At 43.4% G+C, this 25,284-nt stretch overlaps 1 protein-coding gene across 5 annotated transcripts in view; it reads left to right on the top strand.

Moving 5' to 3' along the window:
* The window catches only part of SRGAP1 (SLIT-ROBO Rho GTPase activating protein 1), a 291,433-nt gene that overhangs the window by 192,842 nt on the left and 73,307 nt on the right, over window positions 1-25,284 (top strand). For all 5 annotated transcript variants that reach the window (XM_063927572.1, XM_063927574.1, XM_063927573.1 and 2 more), the window contains exons 5-7: window positions 17,614-17,793; window positions 18,085-18,213; window positions 24,709-24,930. In XM_063927572.1, coding sequence (XP_063783642.1) covers window positions 17,614-17,793; window positions 18,085-18,213; window positions 24,709-24,930 — 531 coding nt within the window. The remainder of the gene's footprint in view (window positions 1-17,613; window positions 17,794-18,084; window positions 18,214-24,708; window positions 24,931-25,284) is intronic.

The raw sequence follows: 25,284 nt of genomic DNA, 5'->3' as shown, positions 1-25,284 counted from the left end.
CTCATGGCGTCTCGACACAATCACAAGGTTCCGGTCTTCGGAGCAAGGACAAGGGATCCTCAAGCAGCATTCGTGGATGCGCTGGCGGTGCCGTGGAGGTTTCGGCTGCCATACGTGTTCCCTCCGGTGTCACTCCTGCCCAGGGTAATTCGGAAGTTCAAGCAAGAAAAAGGAAATCTGCTTCTCATAGCTCCGGCGTGGCCCAGACGGTACTGGTTCTCAGACCTGCAAGGCCTATCGTCGGAGCGTCCACTTCTACTTCCACAACGCCCAGACCTCCTCGTTCAGGGCCCCTGTGTCTACCAGGACCTAGCCCGGCTGTCTTTGACGGCGTGGCTCTTGAAGCTTCCGTCTTGAGGGCTAAGGGTTTTTCTGAAGAGGTCATTAAAACTATGTTGCGGGCCCGGAACCTGGCTTCTGCTCGGATTTACCATAGGGTCTGGCATTCCTACTTTGTTTGGTGCGCATCTCATAATTATGACGCTTCCAAGTTTAGTACAGCCAAACTTGTGGCTTTTCTGCAGCAGGGCCTAGATTTAGGCTTGCGTCTGGCCTCCCTCAAGGTTCATATTTCTGCCTTGTCGATGTGGTTTCAGAGAAAAATTGCGCCTTTACCTGATGATCATACTTTCACTCAGGGTGTGTTGCGTATCCAACCTCCCTATGTCCCGCCTGTGGCTCCTTGGGACTTGTCGGTGGTTTTGGAGGCGTTACAGGAGCCTCCGTTTGAACCCCTGGGTTAGGCTGACCTTAAGTGGCTTTCCCTTAAGGTGGTGTTCTTGCTGGCTATTGCCTCTGCTAGAAGAGTGTCGGATCTGGGTGCCTTGTCTTGTAGTTCCCCATATCTGATTTTTCACCATGACCGGGCGGTTCTTAGAACTCGTCCCGGATATTTGCCTAAGGTGGTTTCTTCGTTCCACCTTAATCAGGAGATTGTGGTTCCGGCCTTTGTCTCTCCTGATTTGTCTCCCAAAGAGCGGTCTTTGGATGTGGTACGGGCTCTCCGTATCTATGTGAAGAGAACTGCTTCTATTCGAAAATCTGATTCTCTTTGTTTTGTTTGGATTTCACAAACGTGGCTGGCCTGCTCACAAGCAGACCCTGGCCAGATGGATTAGAATGGTGATTGCACATGCTTATGTGAGGGCTGGTCTGTCAGCTCCTGCTCACATTACGGCCCATTCTACTCGGTCTGTTGGACCCTCTTTGGCGGCCCAACGTGGTGCGTCCCTAGATCAATTGTGCAAGGCGGCTACGTGGTCCTCTGGGAACACGTTCATAAGGTTCTATGCCTTCGATACTGCCGCTTCCCAGGATGCTTCCTTTGGACGCCGGGTTCTTGTGCCCGCTACAGTACGTCCCCTCCCATAAGGAACTGCTTTAGGACATCCCCATTGTCCAATCCTTGTGGAGCCCAGTGTACCCCGCAGAAAAAGATTTAACTAACCTTTGTTAAATCTCTTTCTGCGAGGTACACTGGGCTCCACAAGGCGCCCACCCTGACGCTCTTAACTTCTTTGGGTTGGTATGGCATTAGCCGCTGACACTTCTCTTGTCATGAGAATGTGGTGTATGTGGCTACTAACCGTTGTCGTCTCTCTTCCTGCTACTGCATTGGGCTGGTTAACTAAATACTGAGCTCCTGTGCAGGGAGGCGGGGTTATAGAGGAGGCGGCGCTCTGCATTCTGGGAACAGTCAAAGCTTTGAGCCTGTTGGTGCCTCGGATCAAGATCCTACTCTACACCCCATTGTCCAATCCTTGTGGAGCCCAGTGTACCTTGCAGAAAGAGATTTAACAAAGGTAAGTTCTTACCATAAATCTCGTTATTTGTTTCCATGCGTGGCAACATGGTTTGTTCCAGACATAGTTACTTGCTTTTTTTTTCTCTTTACTTACAAATCTGAATCAGGCCAAGTGACACAGCCAGGGTTCAGAGATGAGGGAAGGTATGAACTCATACACTGCGTATTGCATTAAGTTGTTAAGAGTAAAAATATATTTTTTCAAGGATTTGGCAGAACATTAAAAATGGATTTAACACCTATGCCCTGGGAAAATGGATGTAAGTGCATAAAACAAATGTGTGCTTTTAGATGCATCGATCTTTCATGCATTATTCTAGTAATAATGCAAACAATTATACTGGTAGCAAATGCATGAGAGACAGCGCATGCTGTCTTCCAAATTTTAAATGCAACATTAAAATTTGACAAGATATTGTTGGGAACATCATCATGTACTCTGATTTGTCCTATTTTTAATATGCGATTGAATGCATTTATTAGCATGAAAAACACAAAAAGGTGTGGCTCTCTAGTAATATAATCTGGCAAAAACCTTGTTAGTAGGCCAGACACAGAGCTATGGCTCAGCGATCTATACTTGTGGATACAATGTATCATTTTAGTATTTCCTGAAACTTTGTGTGAAAGAATTCAGTATCTCATACCATATGTATTTAATATATTATAAACTTTTGCCTAAAATTTGTGTTGGTCCCAGTATACAAATTCATGCTAATATTTTTAATCCATGTATTTGTGTAGCTATTTCTGACAGTGCACCAGCTGGTGCCTTTTGCATTTGTAAATCACATTCCTTGTGAATCCTTGTGCTGCCAGCAGACTGTTTGTCATATGAAGAGGAAAGAGGCATTTGGTAGCATTCCAACAGTCTTTCCCAGTCTAGTTTATTCTGAAAAGTGATCACAATTTTTATTCAATATTAATCACACACTTATATTTGTGTATTTTCAGTAGTGGCCACCCAATTCTATCAATCACATGGGGGGAGTCATAAAATATCATAAACACTAAAAAAAGATCTATTATCAGTTCTGTGGTGCACCAGAAAAGGAGAATATCTGCTCTCCAATCAGTACAACATTTATATAATGTATTGTCCTTCGATTTTACTGTGGTATTTTTTTTAATTTAGATTAACCTTAAAAGGATTGGTAGTTATTATCACTTGTTAACTAACTACATTTGCTCTGCATGGCATATTGGGGTCTATTCATGAAGCCGTGAAAAGAGTAGAGAAGTGAGCCAGTGGAGAAGTTGCCAATGGCAACCAATCAGGAGCTCTGTATAATTTTACAGTATGCAAATTATAAATGCTACTTCTCCACGCTTTTCACTGCTTCATGAAAAGACCTCATTTTGTCATAGCATTTTCCATGTCTGTGGTGTGGAGAGTGGGGATCTCGCATTAGCATTCAAAGGTATAAGCTCGTGTTTAGAGAGTGAATTGTCTTGTCTCCCCCCCCCCCCCCCCCCCCCTTTCCCCCTCCTCGATGTGTTTCCCTTTTGATTTATGTTCGTTGATCTTATTGGTAATATATTGATTTTGTCTGTTTGATGATGTACCTTATATTCTGTAAACCTGTATTTTGTATACAGATTTATTCTGTTTGATTGCTGTCTATTTTTCGGTACTTGTTTGGATTGGGGGTGAGATCTCCCCCCTGCTCTTAGCACAGGTGTCTCAGGTACACTTTTTCTATGTCTTAGTACCTTCTTGTATTGTAACATTGTCCTTGGATGCAATCATATGTGATTCTACAGTATATTCTTCAAAATTAATAAAATTGTTTTACAAAGGTATAAGCTCACACATATAATCAAGTTGACGCACACTGAAACGGCATGCCACATAACATCCGTGACTGCCTAAACTGTCTGCAGTAGAAATGGATTATCTGTGAAAAATCTATCCTTTAGCCACAAATGTCATTTCTGTAAGAAGTTTTGGTTCCAGTGGTTTATGGAAGTGTATTTATTTAGCAGACAGGTTACACTTTATAAAAAGTGCTTATTACCTGTGGTCATAGAAATTGTACATTTTATATTTTCTGTGGAACCACATAAATGGTCTGCCTTGGCTAATTTGTTTTGAAAATATTTATAGTGCATACATTTCATAATCACAATGTGCGCAAAAGTTTGCGGGGAAATTCGCTGTAATGGTTTATAGGACTCGTCAACTCTGACAGCTCTACTTTAGTACAGGCTGTTCAATTTCTGTACCGAAATGTATCCTCCCATCTGCTTAGCTAGGGTGGTGCTCAGTGTACCGCCCTACCTGCACTTATCACTGGTGTAGAGCTGGGGTGGGCAGTGGCCATATACTGTATAGTAGTGTATTTATCAATGAGAAAAAGATGACCTGCTGCACTCAATGTTTTGTGTGCAGCAGATCAGTCATTTGTATTAAATTTGGACACTACAGCTTTTCGACTGTGGACTGAGCGCTAAACATAAAAAAAATTAAAGTTTAAAAACAAAAAGAGGATTAAAAAATGTATTTATTTTTAGAACAGGTTGTAGATAGGAGTAGGACAAGAGGGGTGGGAGCCCCACAACCTAGCCTAAAAAAGGCTATAATCATTGCCGTCACATGACCAATTGTTTTTCATTATCTGGCTTTTCACATCCTCTACTTTTCTACCGTTATCCCCACCCTTCTCTATCTTTATTCTAATTCTTACCTTTACTGCATTTTTTCCTGTTTTATTTGGTGTTTTATTACCCTATTTTAACATTATTTCTCTAACGTCCTAAGTGGATGCTGGGGACTCCGTCAGGACCATGGGGAATAGCGGCTCCGCAGGAGACAGGGCACAAAAATAAAGCTTTAGGATTAGGTGGTGTGTACTGGCTCCTCCCCCTATGACCCTCCTCCAAGCCTCAGTTAGGTTTTTGTGCCCGTCCGAGCAGGGTGCAATCTAGGTGGCTCTCTTAAAGAGCTGCTTAGAAAAAGTTTTTTAGGTTTTTTATTTTCAGTGAGTCCTGCTGGCAACAGGCTCACTGCATCGAGGGACTTAGGGGAGAGAATTTCAACTCACCTGCGTGCAGGATGGATTGGATTCTTAGGCTACTGGACACCATTAGCTCCAGAGGGAGTCGGAACACAGGTCTCACCCTGGGGTTCGTCCCGGAGCCGCGCCGCCGACCCCCCTTACAGATGCTGAAGATTGAAGGTCCGGAAACAGGCGGCAGAAGGCTCTTCAGTCTTCATGAAGGTAGCGCACAGCACTGCAGCTGTGCGCCATTGTTGTCACACACTTCACACCAAGCGGTCACGGAGGGTGCAGGGCGCTGCTGGGGGCGCCCTGGGCAGCAATATTTTAATACCTTATGGCAAAAGAATACATCACATATAGCCATTAAGGCTATATGTATGTATTTAACCCATGCCAGTTATCTAAAACTACGGGAGGAAAGCCCGCCGAAATAGGGGGCGGGGCTTATTCTCCTCAGCACACAGCGCCATTTTCCTGCTCAGCTCCGCTGTGAGGAAGGCTCCCAGGACTCTCCCCTGCACTGCACTACAGAAACAGGGTAAAACAGAGAGGGGGGGCATTTTTTGGCGATATATTGGATATATTTAAGCTGCTATAAGGAACAACACTTATATAAGGTTGTTCCCATATATATTATAGCGCTTGGGTGTGTGCTGGCAAACTCTCCCTCTGTCTCCCCAAAGGGCTAGTGGGGTCCTGTCTTCGATAAGAGCATTCCCTGTGTGTCTGCTGTGTGTCGGTACGTGTGTGTCGACATGTATGAGGACGATGTTGGCGTGGAGGCAGAGCAATTGCCGATAATGGTGATGTCACCCCCCAGGGAGTCGACACCGGAATGGATGGCTTTGTTTATGGAATTACGTGATAATGTCAGCACATTACAAAAATCAGTTGACGACATGAGACGGCCGGCAAACCAGTTAGTACCTGCCCAGGCGTCTCAGACACCGTCAGGGGCTGTAAAGCGCCCTTTACCTCAGTCGGTCGACACAGACACAGACACTGAATCTAGTGTCGACGGTGATGAAACAAACGTATTTTCAAGTAGGGCCACACGTTATATGATCACGGCAATGAAGGAGGCTTTGCATATCTCTGATACTGCAAGTACCACAAAAAGGGGTATTATGTGGGGGGTGAAAAAACTACCTGTAGTTTTTCCTGAATCAGAGGAATTAAATGATGTATGTGATGAAGCGTGGGTTAACCCAGATAGAAAAATGCTAATTTCAAAAAAGTTATTAGCATTATACCCTTTCCCGCCAGAGGTTAGGGCGCGCTGGGAAACACCCCCTAGGGTGGATAAGGCGCTCACACGCTTATCAAAACAAGTGGCATTACCGTCTCCTGATACGGCCGCCCTCAGGGATCCAGCGGATAGGAGACTGGAAACTACCCTAAAAAGTATATACACACATACTGGTGTTATACTGCGACCAGCCATCGCCTCAGCCTGGATGTACAGTGCTGGGGTCGTCTGGTTGGATTCCCTGACTGAAAATATTGATACCCTGGATAGGGACAGTATTTTATTGACTATAGAGCAATTAAAGGATGCTTTCCTTTATATGCGAGATGCGCAGAGAGATATTTGCACTCTGGCATCGAGAGTAAATGCGATGTCCATATCTGCCAGAAGGAGTTTATGGACGCGACAGTGGTCAGGTGATGCGGATTCCAAACGACATATGGAAGTATTGCCGTATAAAGGGGAGGAATTATTTGGCGTCGGTCTATCGGATCTGGTGGCCACGGCAGCTGCCGGAAAATCCACTTTTTTACCTCAGACCCCCTCCCAACAGAAAAAGACACCGTCTTTTCAGCCGCAGTCCTTTCGGTCCTATAAGAACAAGCGGACAAAAGGACAGTCATATCTGCCTCGGGGCAGAGGAAGGGGTAAGAGAGGGCAGCAAGCAGCCCCTGCCCAGGAACAGAAGCCCTCCCAGGGTTCTGCAAAGCCCTCAGCATGACGCTGGGGCCTTACAAGCGGACTCAGGAGCGGTGGGGGGTCGACTCAAGAATTTCAGCGCACAGTGGGCTTGCTCACAGGTGGACCCCTTGATTCTGCAGGTAGTATCTCAGGGTTACAGGTTGGAATTCGAGAAGTCTCCCCCTCGCCGGTTCCTAAAGTCTGCTTTGCCAACGTCTCCCTCAGACAGGGCGACGGTATTGGAAGCCATTCACAAGCTGTTTTCTCAGCAGGTGATAGTCAAGGTACCCCTCCTACAACAGGGAAAGGGGTATTACTCCACGCTATTTGTGGTACCGAAGCCGGACGGCTCGGTAAGACCTATTCTAAATCTGAAATCTTTGAACCTGTACATACAAAAATTCAAGTTCAAGATGGAGTCACTCAGAGCAGTGATAGCGAATCTGGAAGAAGGGGACTTTATGGTGTCCCTGGACATAAAGGATGCTTACCTGCATGTCCCAATTTGCCCTTCACATCAAGGGTACCTCAGGTTCGTGGTGCAAAACTGTCATTATCAGTTTCAGACGCTGCCGTTTGGATTGTCCACGGCACCTCGGGTCTTTACCAAGGTAATGGCCGAAATGATGATCCTTCTACGAAGAAGAGGCGTATTAATTATCCCTTACTTGGACGATCTCCTGATAAGGGCAAGGTCCAGAGAACAGCTGGAAGACGGAGTAGCACTAACCCAACTAGTGCTGCAACAACACGGGTGGATTCTGAATTTTCCAAAATCTCAGTTGACCCCGACGACACGTCTGCTGTTCCTGGGAATGATTCTGGACACGGTTCAGAAAAAGGTGTTTCTTCCGGAGGAGAAAGCCAGGGAGTTATCCGAACTTGTCAGGAACCTCCTAAAACCAGGGACAGTGTCTGTGCATCAATGCACAAGAGTCCTGGGAAAGATGGTGGCTTCTTACGAAGCGATTCCATTCGGAAGATTCCACGCACAAACTTTTCAGTGGGATCTGCTGGACAAATGGTCCGGATCGCATCTGCAGATGCATCAGCGGATAACCTTATCGCCACGGACAAGGGTGTCTCTTCTGTGGTGGTTGCAGAGTGCTCATCTGTTAGAGGGCCGCAGATTCGGCATACAGGACTGGGTCCTGGTGACCACGGATGCCAGTCTGAGAGGCTGGGGAGCGGTCACACAGGGAAGAAACTTCCAGGGAGTATGGTCAAGCCTGGAGATGTCTCTTCACATAAATATACTGGAGCTAAGAGCGATTTACAATGCTCTAAGTCTGGCAAAACCCCTGCTTCAGGGTCAGCCGGTGTTGATCCAGTCGGACAACATCACGGCAGTCGCCCACGTAAACAGACAGGGCGGCACAAGAAGCAGGACAGCAATGGCAGAAGCTGCAAGGATTCTTCGCTGGGCGGAAGATCATGTGATAGCACTGTCAGCAGTATTCATTCCGGGAGTGGACAACTGGGAAGCAGACTTCCTCAGCAGACACGATCTACACCCGGGAGAGTGGGGACTTCATCCAGAAGTCTTCCACATGATTGTGAACCGTTGGGAAAAACCAATGGTGGATATGATGGCGTCCCGCCTCAACAAAAAACTGGACAGGTATTGCGCCAGGTCAAGAGATCCTCAGGCAATAGCTGTGGACGCTCTGGTAACACCGTGGGTGTTCCAGTCAGTGTATGTGTTCCCTCCTCTGCCTCTCATACCAAAAGTACTGAGAATTATACGGCAAAAGGGAGTAAGAACGATACTAGTGGCTCCGGATTGGCCAAGAAGAACTTGGTACCTGGAACTTCAAGAGATGCTCACGGAGGATCCGTGGCCTCTACCTCTAAGACGGGACCTGCTTCAGCAGGGACCGTGTCTATTCCAAGACTTACCGCGGCTGCGTTTGACGGCATGGCGGTTGAACGCCGAATTCTAAGGGAAAAAGGCATTCCGGAAGAGGTCATTCCTACACTGGTAAAAGCCAGGAAGGAGGTGACTGCACAACATTATCACCGCATTTGGAGAAAATATGTTGCGTGGTGTGAGGCCAGGAAGGCCCCCACGGAGGAATTTCAACTGGGTCGATTCCTACATTTCCTGCAAACAGGATTGTCTATGGGCCTCAAATTGGGGTCCATTAAGGTTCAAATTTCGGCCCTGTCGATTTTCTTCCAGAAAGAATTGGCTTCAGTTCCTGAAGTCAAAACTTTTATAAAAGGAGTACTACATATACAGCCCCCGGTTGTGCCCCCAGTGGCACCGTGGGATCTTAATGTAGTCTTGGATTTTCTCAAATCCCATTGGTTTGAGCCGCACAAATCGGTGGAGTTGAAGTATCTTACATGGAAAGTAACCATGCTACTGGCCCTGGCTTCAGCCAGGAGAGTATCAGAATTGGCGGCTTTATCATATAAGAGCCCATATCTGATTTTCCATACGGACAGGGCAGAACTGCGGACGCGTCCTCATTTTCTGCCTAAGGTGGTGTCAGCGTTTCACCTGAACCAGCCTATTGTGGTGCCTGCGGCTACTAACGAGTTGGAGGATTCCAAGTTGTTGGACGTGGTCCGGGCATTGAAAATATATATTTCAAGAACGGCGGGAGTCAGAAAGTCTGACTCACTGTTTATATTGTATGCACCCAACAAGATGGGTGCTCCTGCTTCTAAGCAGACGATTGCTCGTTGGATTTGTAGCACAATTCAACTTGCACATTCTGTGGCAGGCTTGCCACAACCTAAATCTGTCAAGGCCCATTCCACAAGGAAAGTGGGCTCATCCTAGGCGGCTGCCCGGGGGGTCTCGGCATTACAACTCTGCCGAGCTGCTACTTGGTCAGGGGCAAACACGTTTGCAAAATTCTACAAATTTGATACCCTGGCTGAGGAGGACCTTGAGTTCTCTCATTCGGTGCTGCAGAGTCATCCGCACTCTCCCGCCCGTTTGGGAGCTTTGGTATAATCCCCATGGTCCTGACGGAGTCCCCAGCATCCACTTAGGACGTTAGAGAAAATAAGAATTTACTTACCGATAATTCTATTTCTCGTAGTCCGTAGTGGATGCTGGGCGCCCATCCCAAGTGCGGATTGTCTGCAATACTTGTACATAGTTATTGTTACAAAAAAATCGGGTTGTTATTTGTTGTGAGCCGTCTGTTCAGAGGCTCCTACGTTTGTCATACTGTTAACTGGGTTCAGATCACAAGTTATACGGTGTGATTGGTGTGGCTGGTATGAGTCTTACCCGGGATTCAATATCCTTCCTTATTGTGTACGCTCGTCCGGGCACAGTATCCTAACTGAGGCTTGGAGGAGGGTCATAGGGGGAGGAGCCAGTACACACCACCTAATCCTAAAGCTTTATTTTTGTGCCCTGTCTCCTGCGGAGCCGCTATTCCCCATGGTCCTGACGGAGTCCCCAGCATCCACTACGGACTACGAGAAATAGAATTATCGGTAAGTAAATTCTTAATTTTTTTTTAAATAAACCTTTTTTTTAAACGTTATTATTTTATATGAAGTGCTTAGACCACAGTTACAAGACTTGTAGTGCTTCTTAGTAGTGTATTTATATCATTTTCTTTTGTTTGCTAAAGTCTCTATCCTGAGGTGACAGAGCCTCTTTTTCTGTTTAAAGTACATAACATAATTGCATAATGGGAAGAATACAAAAACAGTATATAAAACATCAAAGTGGTAATTGGACTCTGCTAATAAAGCAACAATATAAGTACAAAAGAACAATATGGGGGTAGGGGAAGGGAAATGAGAAAAAAGAAGGGGGTGTGGGTCACGGTATCCGTTCATATGGTCGACAATTGTTAAGGTCGACCACTATTGGTCGACATTGACATGGTCAACATGGACAAATGGTCGACACGTGGGAATGGTCGACACATGAAAAGGTCGACATGGCTTTTTAAAATAAAAAAAAATAGATTTTAAATTTTTTCATACTTTACCATCCACATGGACTATGATTGGGAATAGTAACCTGTGTCAAGCGCAGCGAGGCACCTTGCCTTCAAGGGGACGCGGTACACTAATTCCTGGTCATGTTACAGAAAAAATTACACCAAAAACTATTCAAAAATCCATGTCGACCCTTCCGTGTGTCGACCCTTCATGTGTCGACCATTTGTCAAGGTCGACCTAAAGATTGTTGACCTTAACATTGTCAACCATTCATACCGGAACGGTGTGTCACCGCGTGCTCTGTAGCAAACAAGAAAGAAGTATGGCAAGTGACAGCTGCAAGAGAAAGTTAAGTTAGTAAAATCAATCACATTTAGCCTAGGAAGCCAAAGTTGATTACATTTGTCACTTTTGTTGTTAATTAATTTTTTCCATGTAGGCTATAAACCAGATATGGGATTTCAGGTAGAGGCACTTTGCAGCTGCTAAAATATGCAAGGCTAATTTTGCCAAGTGTGGGTTGGCATCTGGAGAGGATGGCAAGAAATGTCCAAGGGTTATTTTAAACAGGAAAGGGTAGGAGAGATGAACTGTGCATCAGAAGAGAAATTTTGTAACAGGACCACCATATATGTAAGAATGATACAAGCTGCCCATGGTCACTCCAACATAAGGGGAAGGCCGAGGAATATATTTGGGTAAGACTATTCATAGTAAAGGTGTATACACACGTTGAGATAAATCTGTAAGATTTTGACTATACAGTCAAAATCTTAAGGAAAGTTAGTGCATATCTCAAGGTGTTAGGCACCTTGCGATACAGATTCGATCCCGATGCGCGCTCCCACAGGGACGGTATCGTAAAGGCTAGATAGACTGTGCAGGCAAGTCAATCTTGACGATCTACCTATCTATCTATCTAGTACAAAGTATAGTCAAAATTGGCACTTAGTCAAAATCGTACATAGACAAAATCTCAAGTACAGACAGTCAAAATCTGGGGGAGTTCAAGGGAAATCGCATAGTCAAAATCGGGCATAGCAAGGATCTCACCGTGTGTACACACCTTAAGATACTATTGCAAATATACCTTGTCTGCGTTCTCTTTAATCATGGTGGAGGTTGAGCTGGATACTAGACCAGCCCTGATGGCTTCCCAATATCCTTAATCCTTTCCTATTCTCTTTCATGTCTGTTCCAGTTTTGGAACTGCCCCCAGGAAGTCTGTGTATGTATGTGTAATATATATATATATATATATTTGAGTCCATAGTCCTGAGGCCATGGGTTAAATTCCAGCCGAGACCCTATTTGCCGGAGTTCACAAAACAGACTCCTGTCTGCTCTCGCCACCAACAAATTTAGGGACAGTGATCAGGGTAAGAAAGTAGAGATCCGTTTTATTCACTTCATTCCCATATAGTACAAGTTGTCCAAACTCAGGTTTTAGAACAGTGCATTTTTTTAGTTCATAGTGCTGGCCTTATCTTGTGTTTACTGTGCATGTACAGTCAAACTACTTGGGCTAGATTTACTAGGTGGCAGCTTTTTGTCTACTGTGCATGTACAGTCAAACTACTTGGGCTAGATTTACTAGGTGGCAGCTTTTTGTCTACTGTGCATGTACAGGTACAGTAAAACTACTTGGGCTAGATTTACTAGGTGGCAGCTTTTTGTCTACTGTGCATGTACAGTCAAACTACTTGGGCTAGATTTACTAGGTGGCAGCTTTTTGTCTACTGTGCATGTACAGTCAAACTACTTGGTCTAGATTTACTAGGTGGCAGCTTTTTGTCTACTGTGCATGTACAGTAAAACTACTTGGGCTAGATTTACTAGGTGGCAGCTTTTTGTCTACTGTGCATGTACTGTAAAACTACTTGGGCTAGATTTACTAGGTGGCAGCTTTTTGTCTACTGTGCATGTACAGTCAAACTACTTGGGCTAGATTTACTAGGTGGCAGCTTTTTGTCTACTGTGCATGTACAGTAAAACTACTTGGGCTAGATTTACTAGGTGGCAGCTTTTTGTCTACTGTGCATGTACAGGTACAGTAAAACTACTTGGGCTAGATTTACTAGGTGGCAGCTTTTTGTCTACTGTGCATGTACAGTCAAACTACTTGGGCTAGATTTACTAGGTGGCAGCTTTTTGTCTACTGTGCATGTACAGTCAAACTACTTGGGCTAGATTTACTAGGTGGCAGCTTTTTGTCTACTGTGCATGTACAGTCAAACTACTTGGGCTAGATTTACTAGGTGGCAGCTTTTTGTCTACTGTGCATGTACAGTCAAACTACTTGGGCTAGATTTACTAGGTGGCAGCTTTTTGTCTACTGTGCATGTACAGTCAAACTACTGGGGCTAGATTTACTAGGTGGCAGCTTTTTGTCTACTGTGCATGTACAGTCAAACTACTTGGGCTAGATTTACTAGGTGGCAGCTTTTTGTCTACTGTGCATGTACAGTCAAACTACTTGGGCTAGATTTACTAGGTGGCAGCTTTTTGTCTACTGTGCATGTACAGTCAAACTACTTGGGCTAGATTTACTAGGTGGCAGCTTTTTCAAGCACTAGTGGCTCTAATATTATTATTACCGTAATTTTGAGGTCAAAGCTGCTGCTTAGTAAAACGAGCCCTTTCTCTCTTACCTAGCAACATGATAACCCTGTGGGTTTGTGTCCTCTAGTGCAGAAAATACATGTCAAGGATTGTGAAGCATTATGAATCCTATTAACCACTCAGTGTGTGCATGATGAATATCCTGGAGACGCTTCATAGTTATATTTAGTATTATAGGAAAATGTTAGAGTACGCTAAAGTCACTGCCACTGTATTCTACAAGAATTCATTGACTTGAGCTCATCCTTCTATTAGGCTCTGCTTTCTATAATCATTCTGTTAATATGTGTTCTAATAAGAAACATTTGTGTATAAATTATGTTGATGCTTGCCATTTGATAGAGCGATATCACACTGTTTTTGGACATGTCACTTTATGGACCATAAAAAGGGATCTCTTTTGTGTAAATGGCTTTTGAATGTGTTGATTTGTACACAAAAATGGATGTTGAAATATAACCCTGGGGGTTTATAGCTTTCAGCTGCTTTTTTATTAATTCTAGTAAATAAATAAATAAATAAATAAATAAATGGAACCTAAGGACCACCAACAAAAGTGTATGGTGCCGGACAGTGGTTATAACACGGTATACATAAAAGAAATCATGCAAAGAACAAGTACATACAATGTTAGCAAAGAAGGTGTAAAAATGAGACAGGGTAGAGAGGGCCCTGCTGCTCCACACAGCTTACACTCTGTTCTTATTAGTTTCATAGACTACAATTCCAATCACTGGTTACCTGTTCATCTTCTCTCTGATCCAATCAGCTTGTCCTCCCAGATAAGTAATTTTACTCCTCCCTAATTAGCATTTACTGTATTCGTTAGTATAATATATAAGGAACCTTGCTGCTCACTAAGCTATATAATTGGCTGTGTAAGAGATTTCCTTGTAGATTTGTACAAAATAGTGGTGACAGCCTTTGTTATTGCAGGAGGATATCACTGCCATCATATCATGTGTTGATGATAAGTTTGCATTAGTTGGTTTATTTCAACAACATTTTATACTAAAGTGGTGAACAAAGTAAAGGGCCCTACACACTGCGCGATGCGTCGCCGAGCTGCCCGACGGCAGATACGGCCGACGGGCGACGCGGTGGGGGGGGAGGTGACGAGGGGAGTGAAGTTTCTTCACTCCCCCCCGTCACCCGGCTCCGTAGCAGTGCAGGCAAATATGGACGAGATCGTCCATACTGGCCTGCATGCACAAGTGACGGGGCACCAGCGATGAACGAGCGCGGGGCCGCACATGGGTCATTGCTGGTGCCTCCACACTGAAAGATATGAACGGTATCTCGTTCATATCTTTCACTCATGTCACCCACTGTGTAGGGCCTATAAGTGTTTCATGCAGTGCGAGACAGCCGGAGCTCAGAGATTCTGGCAGAACTCATGTTTTTTGGTTTTGTTCTTTTAAAGCTGCAATCATTTCCAAGGTAAAACAAGCCTAATTTTGCCTTGTATATGTTTGCTGCTTTAAAGAAAATGTACGAGTTTGGTCAGAATCTCGGAGCTCCAGCCATCTCACACTGCATTACTTCCGGCCCAATGGTAGCCGTCACAATTCCAGCAAGATAGCCACTAGATTTAAAGCAGCAACTAGTTTAAAGCTGCCTTAAATCTAGTGACTCTTGCCGGAATTGTGCCCGCTCCTACTGTGCAAATCATGGGCTATTACGTTTGGTCCATAATCTTTTACTGAGCCAGCACTGAACAACTAACCACAGCATCCTAAATGTTTTGATAATGTCATTTATAGTCGTTAAAAGGAGCCCAGCTTGTATATGAATTTTATACACTTTTATTAAAAATACATATTAAAGTGTCCACAGTTTATATTCTTCCATATGAGGAACAAATGGAATTTTTTTATTAACTTATTTTTATTATTAACACCTTTATTATGTATTGTTTTTATAATGTCTGACAACAAAATAAACAGATCTGTTCCACCATAGTATCATTTTGCTAACAGACACGTTTATTATTTGAGTATAAACAATGTTTAGATGACTCTGATTTGCACGGAAACAGTTTTGTGTGGCTACTTATAGGTCATAAAGTTTGGTTACTATTATTTCCTTCAGATGTTTAGGCCAACGGTTATTGTATGAATAACATCCTTGGCCAGCCATTAGAATAGCTGTGTGTAGCTATAGCTATAGCTATATAATATAGCTATATAATATATATATATTATATATATATATATATAATATAGCTATATAATAGCTATAGCTGTGTGTGAGCGGGACCTCCATGTGGACGATACCTGCACAATAGGATACATTTACTTGGTTCTAGTTCATTAAATAGATTTGTGTTTTTAAAGGAAGTTCAAAAAGCATATTACCTGTTTATGTGCCTTTTACTTTCTATTCTTTCTTAGTATGTTTCATGTTTTCCGCCTTTGCTTTAGGGGAAGGTTACACTTTGTGAGCAAAAAGACTTGTAGCAGTTACATATGTGTGTTTCTGCAGTTATCCACAGCTGTGAGCTTTATTGCGTAGATCCAACAGCTGTGATGGAAAAAAAAAAAAAAAGGTGAATTGCAAATTTTCAGTATCATCAGCGTTGTCATTTCCTATCAATCAACTTGTCTCCGTGGAGGGAGGATGGGCCTGCTTTTCCTAACAGTTGAATAAACGCAAAGGGCACCATCAATTCAATTTTCTGTAATAATCCCTACTACTGGCTTTACAATGCCATTGTCCCAGCAGGATCACTTCAGGTAGACCAGTAGGCACTAGGATCGTCATGTTAGAATCCAATTGCAAACAGTTGTTCAAATATTACTTTTTGTAACCAGTAGACAAATGATGCCCTCCATGTGCCTCCCAAAAGACTTGAGTAGTCCCTCCTATAGGCTTTCTTTGTCAAAGTATAGCTGAATTGACTGACTTCTACCGCTCTTTCTGGTGAGATTAGTTTTCTGTTTCACCGCGGCCCCTGCCGACAGCAAATGGAAAAGGGGAAGTTGTCACTTCCAGACCCTGACCCTCAATATCCAAATCAATCGGAGGGTTTACCTACAAACCAAACATCTAGCAAGGCCCTTCAGACAAAACCACAAGTCTATTTTCAGTTGGGCTACACTTAGCAAGTTTTTTACCATATATTTCTTCATAATGATTTGACCTTCAGGATTATCAGTCAACGGCTGCGACTCAAATTAATGCAAACGAACATACCGGATGAATCTTTGTGCAGAGTATGCACATACATTCTGCTGAGTGTTGATGCAAAACTAGAAATTAGATATGTTATCTCTTTAGGTTTCTCAATGATGTTAGTTTGAGTGAGTGCATGCAATATACCAACAGAGGCATCCTGGCCGCCACTATGCCGGCAGTGGTGCGAGCGCAGAGAGTCCCAGGCTCGCCATGCTGTGGGCTGAGTGGCTCGTTGCACTCGCCACAGGATCTATCCCACTGTATGGGTGTTGTGGACACCCACGAGTGGGAATAGTCCTGTAACGCCAGTACTCTGGCTGACGACAGCCGGCAAATTAAACGTGTATCCCCTGCTATGCTGTAATCATTATGGGAAGGCAACATACTTTTGTAATTTTTTAATTTTTCTTATGTGATCGTAACATCTAGTCATCAGTGGGATCTTATTGGAATGCTCACTACCTTTTTATTCAACTGAAGGTGCCCATGGGCCAGTCCGGCTGCTTAATGGTCAAGGCTATTTTGTTTAGACATACTTGTGTTAGCCCAGTCTGGGATATTTGGCCAGCCGAAACTTGGCTGAATCACTGTTAGCACAGGTTGAGGATGGCTGCATAACCAATCAGATGCCGCCACTCTCAGACCTAATTTACTGTTCTTTTCAACCAGTAAAATGTTCTAGATCCTAACACTTGCTGTAATGTGCTGTCTATAAGGTCGGACATTTCAAGTATTGTCACTTCAATTCAGAGAATGTATATAAATCATGTAGCCAGGCACTAAAAGTTCCATTATTATGGATTGATTATTTGTGTAAAATGGTAGAGTTGACCTATTAAATAATCTCATCAGAAGCTTCACTCTATGGTTGCCTGGGGTATATACCTTTGGAATGGAGCCAGGAGCATGTATAGCATATGCTCCCCTTGTGCAGTAACAATGTAAGGCTGCTTCCTGAAATCGGTAGCACTGAAAATATTTTGTTACCTTCCTTTCCTGTAGACAAAATCAGTGAGATACATGCAGTAAAACTACATTATAATGGTCAGATTGTGAGCCTACAATTTCAAGCATGTGAGCACTAAATAATGTTTTTTGCTTTGAAATCCTTTCTTGCTATAAGTGCTTTATATTTAAAGTGCATACCTCTTCTGCAGGTCATGAAAACGTACCACATGTATCATGCAGAGAGTATCAATGCGGAATTTAAGCTGAAAGAAGCTGAAAAACAAGAAGAGAAACAGATTGGAAGGTCCGACCCAGTCTTCCATTTACGACTGGAGGACAAGCACCAAAGACGGAGCTCAGTGAAAAAGATAGAGAAAATGAAGGAGAAGGTAAGGCTCTTCTTTATCACATATACTTAGCATGGCCAAACATTATCCAGGGTTACTGCAATGCTTTTTAGGATTTGTTGTTCTGCCTTTAATGAGAACGCCCTACTTTCTGGATACTGAAGAGGTCCATGATGCTACATTTGTCTGGTTTCTTAATTTGACATAATGTTTCCATTTCGTATACTGCAGGTCATTTTCTGTTTCATGTCATGCATTATATAACATTATTTCATCTTTTGCTGGTGTATAAGTTCTGTGCAATTTTTTTTATACGGTTTGCTTTATTTGCAGCGTCAAGCCAAATACTCTGAGAACAAACTGAAGTCTATAAAAGCAAGGAACGAATATTTATTAACACTGGAGGCAACAAATGCTTCAGTTTTCAAATATTACATCCATGACCTTTCAGATTTAATTGATGTAAGTTTTTTTTCTTTTGTCATTTGATTTGAAATGTGTCTAATTATGTGAGATAATGGGCCTGGTTCTGAGGTGGGTGCAGAAGAGCTTCAGCAGTGTGTATTGGCGGTTGCCTGTTTGCGACTTTATGCTAAGTGCAAGGACTGAGATGCCCACTTTCAGCGTCTGCACATGTAGTAATAGCCGTTGGTGCACCCATTATGCCCCCATCAACTTCTCCCTCCGAGTATGGCCTCTTATGAGGGGTAGAGTGCCTGGGTTTTCTACCACTTTCGACGACACTGCCATAGGATTGGACATCTCTGTGCGGGCACCTGCCTGTCACCACTCATCAACGCCCACTACATTTTCCTTACACTTCTCCCTCTGCCTGGAATAATAACTGCAACGGACACAATCGGGACTCATGTGGGATGCAACTTAGATGCATGCACAGTAACAAAAATCACTCCACTATGTCCGCCATCAGCAGTGCCCACCTCTTGAATCAGGCCCAGTGTATCTTCTGCTGTATAATCTAGGTCACCATAGAGCATAACTTCCAGCAACCATGTTTTCCCTGGCACAGTGCCAATTCCTGCTATAAAAGTGGTGAGGCTCTGTGATATGTAGGTGTAGCAGAATTTGTATTGGTATAATATAACATGCATAATAACAATGCAAGCCCTTTTACATTTGTGAGATATACTGTATATACATATGTATATTAATAGAAATATTTTTACTGAAATCTGAAGTGGTTTTACAGCTACACAATGGTAACCAGGGCTGTTACTTTGGGGTGCGAATATTCCCGCCGTATAGAGTGCAGGTGTCTGTTGGGGCACCGTTGCTTCCTGACGTACCTTGCTGCCAGTAAGTAGGTTGCCTGGAACGGCACCCTGCAGCCAGTATTGCTGTGGCAGTGCCACCCAGAGTGTCCTTTGGATGCGGCAGGCATCCTGCAGGCTGTGCAGCTGCTTGTAGCATCATCAGTGTGCTACTTTTCCTGGTGCTGGCGTCCAGATTGGTTTTGCCTTTTTAAATGATTGTCCTTTTAAATCACAGTGAAGAATAAATAACACTGAATAATTCAGTAGCATACCAAATTCTGGAGCTGGGAGGGGCGTGCCATAAAACATGCAGGGCTGGGTTGTTTGCCTATAAAATAAAGCGGTTTTCAGGTCAGGTAAAAGAATAAGGCTGGGCACATGCTATATATCGTTCATACAGCTGACAAGCGATGCATCTAAGAAGGTCATTCAGACCTGATCGCTGGGCAGCGATTTTTGCTGTCCTGTGATCAGGTAGTCGCCGCCTACAGGGGGAGGGTATTGTGTGTGTGCTGGTGTGCGATCGCATGTGTTGGAGAACTGCACAAACAGCAATTTGTGCAGTCTCTGCATAGCCCAGGACTTACCCACAGCGATAATCGGGGCCAGAGATGACGTCATGCATCCTCCCACAAAACGCCGGGTCCCTCCTGCGTTTTCCGGACACTCCCTAGACACTGTCAGTTGCCACCCACAAATGCACTCTTCCTGTCAGTCTTCTTGCGTTCGCTGGTGCGATCGGATTTCTCACACCAGCCCGTCGCTGACAGGCGCTCCCGGTCGCTGCAGACCGTCGCGCCTGCGCATTGTGGTGCATGCGCAGTTCAGACCTGGTCGCCCGCTGTGCGAAAATGCGCAGCAGCGATCAGGTCTGAATTACTCCCGAAGTGCATTGGCTCGTATACAGCTTATATATGTGTAAACAGCATCGTTCAGAAATATCACGTATGCCGTGTATCACATGTAACCGACCTGCTATGCTGATGGCAGGAACAGTCGACAATGGCATCACAACTGGGCGGGCAAATATAAATGCCTAGACTTATTGACACTTCACTAAATACGGATGTTATTGTTACATGGCAAGTGTACCACACATACAAGTTGACAAATGTTATACTTAAAAGTTTCAGGTGTTTATCAGAACTAAAAACATAAGATACAATTGTGAACAAGTCCAAATTTTCCTGGAACTGTCCTAATTTTCATCCGATGAAAGGGATAAAAAGTGCATGATTTGGGTATCATTGTTCTACAACAGCTATGTAAGGTAGATACTGTTCTTCCATATCACATAGACCTAAGGTTTTCTGAACAGTTGTGGTGAACCACTTCCCTGTGGTATATGTTAAGTAAAATCTCACACTGAAACGATTGTTTCCTTAGTGATAACAGGCGCAGAGATTCACCACTTCGGAGACAGTGAGGTAAACCACTGTTTCTTCACACGCACCCATTTGGAAGTTTCACAGCCACATTGTAGATAACCTCACTCTTGCTAAAATGTATTTAATATTTTATACTTTCATTTATTTGTAACAAAGTATCCCTTAAACATTTTTAAGATTTTCTTTCCAGGTTTTCAAATGAGCAACATAGAAAACTAATTTGTGATGGTGGTGTATATAATGCCAAAATTATTCCCACCAAGAAAATGTTCATGCACATATTTGGTCTGGGTGTGTTAAGGGGGGTGCTCACGGAGAGATCCATGCTTTAAAATCTAAGCAATCTGACTAGATTGCTTAGAATTTAAGCACAGATCACTCGTGTGTACCCCCCTCAGCGATATCGATGCGCGGCCCCGCACATCGCTATCGCCGTGCAAGATTGGCCTACATGCAGGCTCAATCCAGCACGTCGCTCATTTCACCTGCTGGGTGAAATGAGCGGCCCCCCGTCCTCTCTCACATCGCTCAGCACACATCTCTCCCGTCTATATGGGCCTTTAGGGAGAGATCTGCATCTCTTTGAGATAGCTACAAGTCATATCCTGTGGCTGTAAAGGGGGGTACACACTGAGAGATCCGTGTTTAAAATCTAAGTAATCTGACTAGATTTCTTAGATTTTAAGCACGGATCTGCCGTGTGTATGCCCTGCGCATCGCTATCGCCGGTGCTAGATTGAGCCTGCATGCAGGCTTAATCTAGCGGGTCGCTCACTTCAGCGTCGTCGCGCCCCTCCTTGCTCAGCACATCGCGCTGTGCTGAGCGGGGGGAGAGATGTGTGCTGAGCGGTCTGTATTAAGATCGCTCAACACACATCTCTCCTGTCAGTACCCCCCTTAACTGTAGAACCTGTAGCTCACTCCTATAAGTGCAGCTGATAGTGGGGGTCACAAACAAACAATCAAAATGTACTATTCACAGTACAAAACAGCTCTGTGCCCGCCATGTTCCTACATTTCATAGATATCTGCAGTGGGAAGGGGGGGGGTGGGTTTTCCATTTTCCTGGAACCCTCCTTCCACACATGCACACCGTGGCTTAGCCACCAACTCAAATCATTACCACAATAGTGGTAGCATATAAACAATCTTAAGAGTCGCTATTACAACATGCATTATACGCAGAGGAATGGAGCTGCTGCATGTTCCCAGTGGCAGCAGCTTCTCCAACTAAGAGGCAGATTTACGAATGAGTGATATTTTTGTTATCACTCGTTGTGAATGTTAAATGGTGCTCCAGCCAGTCAACTACAAACACATGGCAGGAGCTGGAGCACCATTTAACATTCGTAAGGAGCGATAACCAGAATATCACCTGTTGTTAAATCTTCCCTTAAGTCTGCTGCTTAAGCGCACCAGACCCTGGGAGCAGCTACCAACAAGGCTGGCTTATTAACATGATGTGTGAGAATACATAGAAAATGTTAACAATTTTTCTGAGACACTTTAAAGAAAATACATCATTACTTTTGTTTTTCAAAAAGAAAATTGATGCTGTTAAAGTTCAATAACTTTATTAAATTGGTGTTTTTATAGTATTAAGCATTAAGGTTCATTTATATCAGTAACTATAGACTATATTGAACTTTGCTTATTGAACAATACAGCATGGCTCAGAAACTATATATGTAAACATTAAATTCTGGAATGATAATGTCAAACCATGCATCATCTTGGCAGCAGTTATACTGCATTTTCAGAAATGTAAAGACTTGCTTAATAATAAATCCGTGTTTATTAGACTAAACTATACCAACAGTGTGCTATATTTGTCACCAAAGTGATGAGCGTTGGACAGAAAAATGGCTAGACTATGTTTGTATCTGCAAATTCAGTGTTCAGCATTCAAATGCATATGGCCACGATCGATCTGGACAAACATGGCTGTCCTGCCTGTAGGCTGATCAGACACACAACTCATCATGTTCCAAATTGATTACTCCGCTTATGGCTGATACAATTAGCTTTAGATTAAATCATACTGTAGCTGTAATCAAAGTATGGGATGCATCTCATTGCTGCTGTTTGTTAATAAATTACCCTTTTTTTTTCTTTCTTTTTTTTCTTTTTTTTTTTTAAAGCAAAACCTACCTGGTCTTCCAAGTCTATTAATCTGTTTGCTGAATTAGCCCCAGAAGCATAACTGCGAAACCAGCATTTTTAGCAGAAAGGAATTTTACACTACAATTCCACTGAAAAACCTCAACATTCATATTGGATGTGATTAGGTGGGAAAATTGCTTTCAGAAGTGGACAAATTTGATTGTACCCTTCCACGAAAAAGAGACCCCATATTTTTCTCTAAAATAACTTTAGAGAATATGCAATGCAAAATGCCATACATAATTTTGCATTGCATATTTATTAGAAATCAGGCTTTGAAAATAATTTTTGATTGAACAGAATGTTTTAAATAACAAATAAAAATGTTAGGGACAGAAATGATGGCGCCCTTAACCTGATATTTTGTTGCACAACCTTTTAAAGGCAGTCCCTGCAATCATCAGGCAATTTCTGAAGTAAAGCATTGTTTCACTCAGCTGTGAGGGTATCAACAAATGTGTCTGTTCTCCCCTTATTCTCTAACACATTTGCTCCAGTGCGGCCACTAACTGTCCAGAGCAAGCCATCCGATTAGGGCGGGGTTTTCAAACTGCTGGTGGGGTTGTTGAAGCCCCTCCCCTATGTTATTTTCTGTACTCCATATACAAAATGTGGGCAACTCCTGCACCCATCCCATTGGGGCTGATTCTGAGTCGGTCGCAGGCGCAGCCGTGGCTGCCTCCTTTGGCATAGTCATATCTAAATCTTTATTCTAATGTATGTCTATTTAGCCGCCCCCTGTTACCTCCAAATCACCGTCCAGGAACGCCCCTTACATTTTGGAAACTGACCGTTTAAATTCAATCCGTAACTCTGGGGCTGATTCAACACCGTGTGCAGTCACAAGATGGTCGCAGTTGAACAATCATTTTTGGGACTGTGCCGCAATGCGCATGTCTTGCGATGGTGGTGCGGCTCTGGTTGCAGTGCCTTCATAGCAGCAGCCTGATTGACAGATTGCAGGTGTTTGAGGTTGGTGACGAGGAGCGTTCCAGAAAATGGGGGCGTGTGAGACCCATTTTCTGGCTGTGCAAAAGCCAGTGGCTGCGTTCTCGCACAAAGTTTGACTGGCCTGGGCAGTAAAGTTTTGCCAGGCATCCTGAGTAACCTGATGGTGTCACAGAAGTCCAATGCTGTGACTGATGGTCGCATTGTGGATCTGATGCTTGTCTTCGGATGCAGGCAGTGGATCAGAGAAGCCCATACAAGACACGTGTCGCTGCTTCTGCATATTTTCGCACGGACATTGCATATATTTGTATCCACCTATGAATCAGGCCCTCTGTGCATACAAATTTGGGATGCATGCGCAGAGTGATTCAGACACACATGCATAGCAAAGACAGTGTTGCACTGCATTGAATATAGCCACTGCATGCGACTCAGAGTTAGCCCCAATGTCTATCACACTATCCATGGACTGTCATGTTCATATGAGGACAAAACATGTACTTGTCATAGTAAACAATAGATCAATGTTTGAACAAGTGATCACATAGTTCATTGTCATGGACCGTAGGCTGCTCTACAACCACTTCATGTGTACAAACCATAAACCACGTCATGTTATGGAACATTGCTCCTAATGTATGCTATGCTGCATATAACATGGCAATACCTGGAGTGCATCCTGCCTTACTCCCAAATAGACAACTTCCCCTTTGATGATGTGCAATTATTTTTGGAACATGTAAACTTTTCAATGTGCTCACAGTTCATCATCAGCCTTGGCTGAATTAAACAGCTGGTATTACTGAAAATGGGAAATCACACTCTGCTGTGTGCGAAATGAAGATTGAAACAAGGTGCCAAGTCTATTTCCACTTTCCACTCTGTATGATTTTTTTTTTCTATTTCCCAGTGAATTGTTTTGACACTAACGTTTTGGTTTAGTGCTTTTCGTTTCAGTGTTTGTAACTGTTTTAATGTCTCTTATGCCTCTGTGTATATTGACTCAGTGCAATAAAAACATTACTAAGCTCTCTCCATCTCAGATTGCTTGTTTTCTTGGTACTGTTTCAATAGATGCTTATTGCTGTGAACTGCATTGTCCTACATCTATCCTGAACATTCCCATTTGTTTTTGTTGGCAGGTACTTAGATTTCAGCATTTATTTTTTTTGTATTTGCAGTGTTGTGACCTGGGGTACCATGCAAGTCTAAACCGTGCCATGAGAACCTACCTCTCCGCTGAATACAACCTGGAGACTTCACGCCATGAAGGTTTAGACATCATAGAGAATGCCGTCGATAACTTGGAACCCAGGAATGACAAGCAAAGATTTATGGAGATGTACCCCACCGCTTTCTGTCCACCAATGAAATTTGAGTATCAAGCTCACCTTGGTGATGAGGTCAGAAAGAAAAAAAAGCCATTTGGAATGCATAATGTGGATTGCATGTTGAATGCAGGACCATATTTTATGATTTGGACTTCACAAAAACAAAGTATACTTAATGTATAATTTTAAATGAAGCCGGAAGACCTAACTAAATAAGATTTCTTTTTTTTATAGTTTTTATCTAAAAATGAAAGATCTGCAAAAGCCATTGCGATATCAGAATTCACCTTACAAAATCCTAGACTTAAACTAAAGTTTACTAAAACTGACAATCATTTCAAATCCCTTAACGCATACAGGATGCAGTACATCTCTAAATGTTATTTATACAGCTGGTCCACTGAAGTCTAATGTTTTTGTATTTGT

Source organism: Pseudophryne corroboree, chromosome 6 (assembly GCF_028390025.1).
Source record: "Pseudophryne corroboree isolate aPseCor3 chromosome 6, aPseCor3.hap2, whole genome shotgun sequence".
Lineage (NCBI taxonomy): Eukaryota > Metazoa > Chordata > Amphibia > Anura > Myobatrachidae > Pseudophryne > Pseudophryne corroboree.
This window is presented reverse-complemented; position numbering and strand designations above follow the sequence as displayed.